Genomic DNA, 10,320 nt, shown 5'->3' with positions numbered 1-10,320 from the left:
AACCATTCTAGTTGCTATTGTGTTGGGAAAACGAAGTCCGAATAAAGTCTCTGGCATACACCTCGACAAAAGGAGGACGAAGGAATTGCTGGTTGTTGTAGCAGTGTGTTGTGTATTTTGAAAAACTTTTCTATAGCTTTTAAAAAACCAGCCTTCAAATGAAAAAGGTTTGAAATAGAATCAGCCGAACAAAGACACATGAAATTGTTTAAATTGTACGTGTGTGTCTGTTTGCTTTACCCATGCCGCGGACATAGGAATTTATGTGCGGATATGTATGCTGCCCATCTGTGATCTAGAGCGAGTAGTTTAGCGCTACAAGAGAGAACCTCTAGATCAAACGGCGTATTAAACGGGTCTTGACACGGTAGCAGATGCGGTGAAAAGCTACCGGGGAAATGACCTCTCTCCGCCCGTTCAGCGTAGTTCTGGCTGAATTACGATCCGGCAAATGCAGCCTCCCCAACTTCTACCGAGTAAGGATATATGCCAACGCGCAGGATGTGGGTCCTGATTGTGACCTGGGACCACACGACACATGTCACTGCACAACCAGACCACTCGACTCAGATCCAAAACATACCCCAAATTAGTCACAGAGTTTCTGGATCTGTTATATATCCAGATTCAGGAACTCTGCGACTAATGTGGTTTGTGTTCTGGATCTGATATCTTTAGATTTATGGACTGAGAGCAGAAACAACGGAGGACATGTTGAGGCTTTTGATGAAAAGACATTTTTCACAGGATACGATGGGACTCACGGAAACACCGGAATCTTGGAATAATGCGGTTGATCGAAGGCTTATCATAATGCAATTTATAATCAAGGGATAAAGTGGCACAGGGCACGCCACATCATAAATAACCTATTACGCATGCTGACTGAGGTGGGTTGGAACCCGTCTGCTATGCAGACGATGTTATAATACTTTTAAGGAGTAAGGATTCGACCTAGCTATGCAGAAGGGCCGAAAGGGTCTTGCATATGGCATTTGACTGGGCTAGACCCAGGGGCCTCAATGTTAACCCAGAGAAGTCTGAAATATGCCTGTTCACGAGGAAGGCGAATGTGGGCCGATTTAACGCACCGCGTTTCCTCAATAAGACGATTTCGATATTTGACAAGGTCCAATACTTAGGAGTGATCTTGGATAGGAAACTCAATTGAAGTGTCACATTCAGGAGCGTACTGAGAAGGCTCACAGATGTTGGGCATTATATAGATGTGAGGCGGCCACTGCGGCTATGAGACTTAAGGCGATGGGCACGACAAGCCGATTAGTAGTATAGGTGTATTCCATAGTGACATGGGGCGGATTAATAGCTGCATCCTTTTTCTAACGTAACCTAACATATCCTATCTTCAATTCTGTCGCCGTAATGCAACGTTAGAGAAGGCGTTAATCTCCTTCTTACTCTCCAGGATCGTCAGTGACCTTAGCGTACTGGTTATGATATACATAGTGAAGATGATCGCACTCGATGTCGTTGTGTTTACACCATGCCACCTCATGCATTCCGTGTTCGTGATGATATATCCATCTGTATGACCGAAATATGGTCAGAAAATGGAATAAAGATGTCAGTCCCTTGCTGAGTCCTCAATGTAGACCCCCAGACCCACTCTGTCCTCAGTTTTGATTCATCTGTGTAGCATGAACTTCCAGATGGCAATATCAGAGTTGCGCCAACCCAAGACCATGTCTTGCTCTTGACTTTAACAAGCTTTCCTGCATCCGATCCGAAACCTCTTAAATATTATCGATATTTCTTGTTTTCACCTCGATTACACCGCGACGGTATGACTTGATCCTCCTCAATTATTCCATCGAGTTATCTTAATCTGTATGTCTATGGGAGGCCACCGTAGCGCAGAGGTTAGCATGTCCACATATGACACTGAACGCCTGGGTTCGGCGAGACTATCAGAAAAAAAATATTCAGCGGTGGTTTCCCCTCCTAATGCTGGCAACATTTGTGAAGTACTATGCCATGTAAAACTTCTCTCCAAAGAGATGCGCCGTTCGGACTCGGCTATAAAAAGGAGGCCCCTTTTTTTTGAACTAAGAAAAACTTGAAAACTTTCCTTAGTGGAAAGTTCATGGGCAACTTTGGATGTGGTAGTATGTTTGTTATAAAAGAGGATGGTTCATTTATCCATGGTGGTGCGTAAGTTTGTATGGGACCTACACCTAAACAATTTTCAAATCAACAGGCTAAACTTTGCGAACCAATTTTTTTTATCGTTTGGCCCACTGTTCGTCGGTAAGATATCAAAATACCTAAAAATACCTTTTGCAACATTTTTTTTATATTTGGAAGAATTTTGGATTTTTTGACATAGTTACGGGAAATTGTATCGATATGCTTATTCGTTAAATTTAAGGTCTTTACGGCGCTAGTAAAAAGGTCGATTTTGGAAATATCTTTTCCAGATATGAGATATTTATTTGGGTATTTTTGTCAACAAATTCGGACAAAATGTATAGAAATTCTTTAGAAGAAGGACACTTTCATCTATTTTTGTTTTCCGGTAAATGTTGGAAAAAACGAAAAACAACCAATTCCACCCTTTCCAACATATTTCCCTAAATGAGGGAATTTTTGGATTTTTACCACTCTTTTACTACACTGCACAAAGAATTACAGCGACATGGTTATTTTTTAAATTTAATAACCTCACTGCCATACTAAGCAGGACGGGTTTGCAAATTTCTTTCCCGATTTTGGGTATTAACGTCAACAAATACGGAAAAAAATTATACAAATTCATTTAAGTAGATTTTCAAAGGCTTTGGGTTTTCAGCAAAAGTCAGACAACTCCAACTTTTCCAATGTATTTACTTATTTCTACGTCAAATAAAGAACAGCTCATCTATTTTAAGACCCACAACTTGATCCCTGGTGTGAACAAATAACAGCTTGCCAACTTTACTTAAATTCCACATTCATGACGGCTTAATTTTAGCAAAAACTTTCACCCCAAAATCTGTGAATCCATGCTAATTAACTGTTTTTCTCTTTTTCTTCTCCAGCGGATAAGACCGATGAGAAGTTTCATCGACGAGCTTCCGTCAAAATGGGTGTACGTGTCATATATCGCACCGATGTCTTCAATCATGGCATAAATGGGCCAGAGAACTTTGCAGCTCTTTTCAATAATCCCGTATCCTCACCACCGGTCACACTGGCATGCACTCAGACCACGGCCACAGCGGCCATGTCTTCAAGCACCACAACATCCTCGGCAACAGCACCCACATCAAATGCAGCCTCTGATTCCTCCACACTGGTGGCACAAGATACCAGCAATGCTTCAGCGGCAACAATAGCACCTTCATCATCGTCTGGTGTGACAGAGACAAAGACATCCTGCGGTGGTAAAAGTCGCAAATCGGAGAGGGGAGATTCATTCCCCAAATTACGTTTGTCACCGAAATCTTTTCGCTTCAGCAGTCGTTTTGGACGCAGTAAAAGTGAAGTGGAAAAATGTCCCAGCGATCCGTTTTATAATTACAGCAAATCGTTTCAAGAGGTGAGTGGAAAAATTGCAAATTTTGCCCATGAACATTTCACCAAGGAACAGGGGCCCATGTTGCAGAGTGAGGTTAGTGGAAGGATATGCAACAAGATGGGAAAACTGTAAGAAATGAAGATGGCTAGCAATTTGTTTATATACTTGCATCCTTGTTTTAAATCCTACTTTTAGTTTACTTTTCCATTTAGATGCACATCAACTAGTTCCCCCTCTTACCAAGCTTCATCTTAAACCACTTTTCTCTAATTATAGTCAGCAAAAGTTTTTCCATTTAGTTTCCCAAGCCAATAGAATTATCCTTCATCCTTTATGTCGTCCCTAAATATGGATTAGAATCCATAGTATTTATACAAAGGCGGTAATAAAGGCAGCAGCCACTAATTGAATTGTATGCCATAATGCCAGGATGTGCATTTAGTTTGCCATTAAAGAGCTTTAAACACAGTAAAGCTTTCTTAGAAGCTTCATCATCAGCTTCATCATACTTTCTGTGTGATGAGCACATCATGATCTATGTTGTTAATGCTTCTTCTTCTTCTTTCGATTATTTTTCTTTCATTTCTTGAAAAAATATTTGCAATGCAATTACAACGACATCCTTGCGGGCAAAATGGATTCTGATGCAACACCACTACCAACTGTAACCAATCTGCACAATGATGTTTTGAAACGATGTGGCTGGCGACAAACTCATCATCATCACACACACACGCAAACATCTTTAACATCTTTATGCGTGTTTGCCACAATCATCTCTTGTACTTGCTCACCCCACAGTATGACAGCGCAGCTGGTGTAACTGCCTGTGGCAGCGGGGGTGGGCCACAAGGTGCTGTCGACAAACCCTTCCTGTTGCAAGATGGCCGTGTGGGTTTACGTGCCAGTTTGGATAAGGCCTGGTACACGCATGGTGAGGATGTCTGTGTTACCATCAACATTCGCAACGATAGCAGAAAGACCGTACGCAAAGTTCGGGTAAGTAACATCACGTGAGGAACCTCAATGTCCTTTTGTTGCTGTTTTCATACTTGTTTCCAATTTTCCTTGAATCCTTGAGCATAATGCAACATTATTTGCTCTTCATGTTAGTTCTTGTTGAAATAAGAGCTTGCCAAACCCCTACAGGATATTGTGCACATTTGAGGGAGTTAAGAGACAGGGACAGGGACAGGTTGGTAGGCAATATTATTTTTCGTTCTCAAAGGGTGTTTGCCAGAATTGTCGATGTGAGCTTATAATCCTCTTATCAGTGTGGCTAATGGCAATTACTTTGGAAAATTAGCCATGTTTGTCGGGCATAGAACGAAAAAACAAGAGGAGAGAAAAGTTGTGTCCTTTAGACAAGTGTGGAAAAACAGAATACTATCAAAATCCTAGGTCGTTTTTAAGAAACCCAATTAAAATGAAGGTTAAATTTTTAACTCAAAATAATGGCAACATTTTAAAAACTTATGAAGACAACAAGAATTTTTAAATTGTATAATATGCTCCCATTTGCACCATATTTCGGAAGGATTTGATAGGGTTTTATACAATTCATTGTACCATATTTCAGTAAAATGGGGTAGCACATACGTCAGTTATGGATGAAAGACCTTCAATTGGGAGATGGGACTATATGAGTGGCATATCCAAACTTGGTTCGATTTAGACCACATTGAGCGCAGACGTCGAAGGATCTAACGCAGCCCCTCTCTCTCCGATTGCAACGAAATCAGGTAAGCAAGCTCTTTTATGGGCCCAAGCCTTAAGTCTAGACATCTATATACATATATGGCATCTAAATCCAAATATAGACCGATTTGGACCATACTCAGCACGGATATTGTTCAATGTAACGCAACTCGTGGTGTTCGATTTCACCGAAATTGTGTAATCATGCAGTTTTTCTGCATATGACAGCTATATCCAAATATAGACCAATCTGAACCATACTTGGCACGAATATCGAGGGGCCTATTAAAACTCTGCCTCTCTGATTTTCAGCGAAATAGGTCAATACATCCGGCTTTTAAGGGCTGAAGACCTTAAATCGGGATATGGGTCTATATGATGGGCCTATTAAAACTCTGCTTCTCTGAATTTCAGCGAAATAGGGCAATACATCCGGCTTTTAAGGGCTGAATACCTCAAATCGGGAGATGGGTCTATATGATGGGCTATATCAAGATAAAGTTAAACTTTAAGCTTAACTTTCCCTAAGGGGGAGTGACGGTCATTCCCCTTATTGCTATTTTCAAAATGCCTGATCTGGAAGTCGTAACAGTACACCGCATGCAAAATTTCAGCCAGATCGGATAAAAATTGCGGCTTGTAAGGGCTCAAGACATCAAATAGGGAGATCGGTTATATGGGAGCTATACCAGGTTACAAACCGATTTGGACCGTACTTATCGCAGTTGTTGGAAGTCATAACAAAGCGCCATATGAATATTTGCGCCAAATCAGGCAAGAATTGAGAATCATTTTATATGGTTATAGATCGATTTTTACTGTACTTGGCACAGTCGTTGGAAGTTATAGCAGAACACCACATGAAAAATTTCAGCCAAAGCGGACAAACATTGCGGCTTCCAAGGTCTCAAGAAGTCAAATCGAGAGATCGGTTTATATGGGAGCTATATCAGGTTGATTTGACTGTTCTTGGCACAGTTGTTGGTAGTCATAGCAGAACATTGCATGCAACATATCAGCCAAATCGAACAAAAAGTGCGACTTCCAAGAGCTCAAGAAGTTAAATCGGGAGATCGGTTTATATGGGAGCTATATCTAAGTCTGAACCGATACGGCCCATTTGCAATCGACCACTATCGTGATTTCGACAGACGGACGGACATGGCTAGATCGATTCAGAACGACAAGACGATCAATTACATATGTACTTTATGGGATCTTAGACAAATTTTTCGAGTTGTTACAAACGGAATGACTAAATTAGTATACCCGCGTCCTATGGTGGTGGGTATAAAAATTTGGTATCCAAATTTCGGGTGTCGGGCTTTGGTGGTGGGGGCGCCTCACCAAAGCCAAAGCCAAGTGAATATATGGAATAATCATCTCTATATGGAATTAAAATGAAAGTTATTTGAGAGCAAAAAAATAATCTCATATCCAATTGTGAGGCCAAGAGTTTGGTGGGCCGCTTCCTCTCACTACTTTTTCAAACCGGATAAATGAACGATATTTAGAGCATGAAACTGTTATTCTATTATGGGACCATTTGTGTAGGAGGGCCACCACACCCCCAATTCCATGGCAGCCGGTTGTACGTACCAGATTGACCCGATGAAGTTCTTCATCGGCAAGGTCTGCCGCCTCAGTATACAACACACTGCTACAACAACAACAAAAACCCCCAATGATATACCTTTTTACTGACCATATCCATATCGGGCTTAAATTAAAGTTCTTTGAGAGTAGAGCACGAATCTACATCTACTTTTAGGGTCAAGTGCCTGGGTGGCGCAGAGGTTAGCATGTCCGCCTATGACGCTGAACGCCTGGGTTCGAACCCTGGCGGGACCATCAGAAAAAAAGAATTTCATCTGTGGTTTTCTCCTCCTAAAGCTGGCAATGTTTGTGAGGTACTACGCCATTTAAAAACTGCCCACCAAAAAGTTGTCACACTGCGGCACGCCGTTCTGACTTGGCTATAAAAAGGAGGCGCCTTATCATTGAGCTTAAACTTGAATCGGACTGTACTCATTGATATGTGAGAAGTTTGCGCATGTTCCTAAGACGAATGTTCATGGACAATATATGTCATGTCTGGGTGGCCAACCACCCCCCAAAACACCTTAACTGGACACTTCTACCTACTCGGTCAATATGGACCTAAAAAGAAGTTAGGCCGGGCCGAATCTCATATACCTTCCACCATGGATCGCATTTGTCTAGTTCTTTGAGTGATATCTCTTTATAGGCAAACAAAAGGCTATAGATAAAAATTGTTTTGCTATTCCAGTTATACCAAGTTATGAATCGAATGAGGCCATTCTTGGTTTGGCTGTTGGAGACCAAAGTAGAGTTCATTGTGCAAAATTGCTGCCTAATACAAAAACAGGTAAAAAGGCATTAATTTCGGCCGGGCCGAACTTTGGATACCCACCACCTCGGGCATATATGTAAACACCCTTTCGTCACAATCCGGTGAAAATTGGATAACTTATACACCCAAATTCGGCACGGACATTGAGTGGTTTAATAAATATAAGTCACTGTTCAATTTTTTAGAACAAAATATTAGTTTTTTGGCAGCTATATCCAAATATAAACCGATCGGACCCATATAAACGTCGAATTTCGGGAGGCTCAGAAAAACTAGCTGTTTCAAATTTCAGCGAAATCGGGTAATAAATAAAACTTTTATGGGCTTCAGTCCCTTCATCGGCAGATCGAACTATATGGCAGCTATATCTAAATATAGTCCGATCAGAATCATACTTAGGTCTGATATTGGGAGGTCTCTACCTACTCACTGTTTCAAATTTTAGCGAAATCCGATTAAAAATAAAGCTTTTATGGCCTGCAGACCCTTTATCGGCAGATCGGTCTATATGGCAGCTATATTCAAATATAGCCCGATCTGAACCATATTTAAATCAGATGTTGGGAGGCTTAAAGTAACCCATTGTTTTAAATTACAGCGGAATTGGGAAATAAATAAAGCTTTTATGGGCTTCAGACCCTTTATTGGGAGATCGGTCTATATGGCAGCTATATCTGAATATGGACCAATCTAATCCATATTTGGATCAGATGTTGGGAGGCTTAAAGTATCCCACTGTTTTAAATTTCAGCGAAATCGGATAATAAATGAAGCTTTTATGGTCTTCAGGCCCTATTTCGGGAGAGCGGTCAATATGGCAGATATATCTAAATATAGTCCGATCTGGAACATATTTTGGCCAGTTGTCGGGAAACCTTAATCTACTCACTGTTTCAAATTTCATGAAATCGTATAAAAAATGACATTTATGGTCATTGAACCCTTTCCCGCAGATCGGTCTATATAGCAGCTATATCCAATTATGGTCCGATTTGACCCGTTCAAGAACTTAACCAGCGTGCATCAAAACATTGATAATTCGATGTGTTGCAAACGCAATGACTAAATGAATATACCCCCTATCCTACGGTGGTGGGTATAAAAATTGCGCCCTATAGTGGCTCAAGAAATAAAATCGAAAGATCTTTTTTTATGGGAGGGACATAGGTTATGGACCGATTTAGATCAAATTTAGCAAATATGTTAAAGGTCATATAAGAAGTCGTTGTGCAAAATTTCACTCAAATCGTAGACGAATTTCGCCCTCTATTGCCTTAAGTAGTAGTAGAGATCGTTCTATATGGAAGATATATCGGGTTTTGGCCGATTCAGACCATACTTAGTACAGTTGTCAAAACAAACCACTTCATGCTAAATTTCAACCAAATCGGTTTATAAATGCGACTTCTTGCGGCTCAGGAAGTGGAGATCCGGGATAGGTTTCTATGGGAGTTATATCTGGTAATGAACCGATTTGGGCCATACCTGGCACAGTTGTTGACGGTCAAGTTCAGATCCAGGATCGGTTTATATGACGGCTATAACAAAAAATGGACCGATATAGCCCATTTAAATTACCAACCGACTCACACTAATAGGAAGTATTCGTGCAAAATTTCAAATACCTAACTTTATGCCTTCGAAACTTAGCGTGCTTTCGATAGGCGGGTAAACTGATGGACAGGGCTAAAAACGATTAAGAATATATATATTTTGTTGGGTCTCAGATTAATATTTTGATGTGTTACAAAGTAGATCAGAGGTTAGCAACTCTGCCTATGACGCTGAACGCCTGGCTTCGGATCCTTGCTAGACCATCAGACAAAAATGTTCAACGGTGGTTTTCCACTCCTAATGCTGGCAACATTTGTGAGGTGATATGCCATGTAAAAAATACACATACAAACATCTCCTCGATAATAAACTTCTGCGTGCTGTCGTTTATGGTCCTCATAAAATTATTCTTTTTGGTTTTTTAAACATCTTTATAAACGAAATGAATTTTTTTGATATGAATTCATAACAAATATGGCTTAAAACCCACAGGAGTTTATGTGTGGATAGACATTTTAATTAACTTTATTTGTAACAAAATAAGTAAAACAATGTTTTTGTATTTTAAATTGGGACCATAAATTATTTTAAGGAACACAGGTGTTGTGGTAAATGCTTCCGACAAACTCAAAACAACAACAAAATGGGGCAAAAATTAAAAGGAAACAAGTGCAAGTCTGCTTAGTTCTTGAGAACCCGTTACTAAGGATTCTGCTAAATATAAATACAAAATAATTTAGTTGAGGGTCATAATTTTACTGTACGTACCAAATTTCTGCTAAACTAGGCAAAAACCAGCATGGAAAGGCAAAAGTCGGGCGGTGCCGACTGTATAATACCTTACACCTACACCATAAGTACAAAGTGGGAGCTATCTCTTATTCTGAACCAATTTAGATTGACCTCTGCGGATATTTTCAGATGGGTTATTAAACAAACCGTATCAAATTTCTAGCAAATATGTTCAAACTATAATAACTACGACTGAAAAATTACAACGTTATTGCAAATTACCCAAAATCTGACAAACATATATATGGGAGCTATATGTAATTTTGGCCGCCGTAGCGCAGAGGTTAGCATGTCCGCCCCTGACTCTGAAAGCCTGGATTCGAATTCTGGCGAGACCATCAGAAAAAAATTTTCAGCGGTGGTTTTCCCCTCCTAATGCTGGCGA

The 10,320-nt window shown here is 40.3% G+C and overlaps 1 protein-coding gene across 1 annotated transcript in view; it reads left to right on the top strand.

Annotated features, from left to right (window-relative positions):
* The window catches only part of LOC106083869 (uncharacterized), a 95,875-nt gene that overhangs the window by 65,298 nt on the left and 20,257 nt on the right, over positions 1 to 10,320 (top strand). Inside the window, exons 6-7 of the mRNA XM_059367784.1 lie at positions 3,039 to 3,538; positions 4,319 to 4,516. Coding sequence (XP_059223767.1) covers positions 3,039 to 3,538; positions 4,319 to 4,516 — 698 coding nt within the window. The remainder of the gene's footprint in view (positions 1 to 3,038; positions 3,539 to 4,318; positions 4,517 to 10,320) is intronic.

This window comes from Stomoxys calcitrans, chromosome 4 (assembly GCF_963082655.1).
Source record: "Stomoxys calcitrans chromosome 4, idStoCalc2.1, whole genome shotgun sequence".
Lineage (NCBI taxonomy): Eukaryota > Metazoa > Arthropoda > Insecta > Diptera > Muscidae > Stomoxys > Stomoxys calcitrans.
Note: the sequence above shows the minus strand (reverse complement) of the source record. Positions and strands in the feature narration are given on the sequence as shown.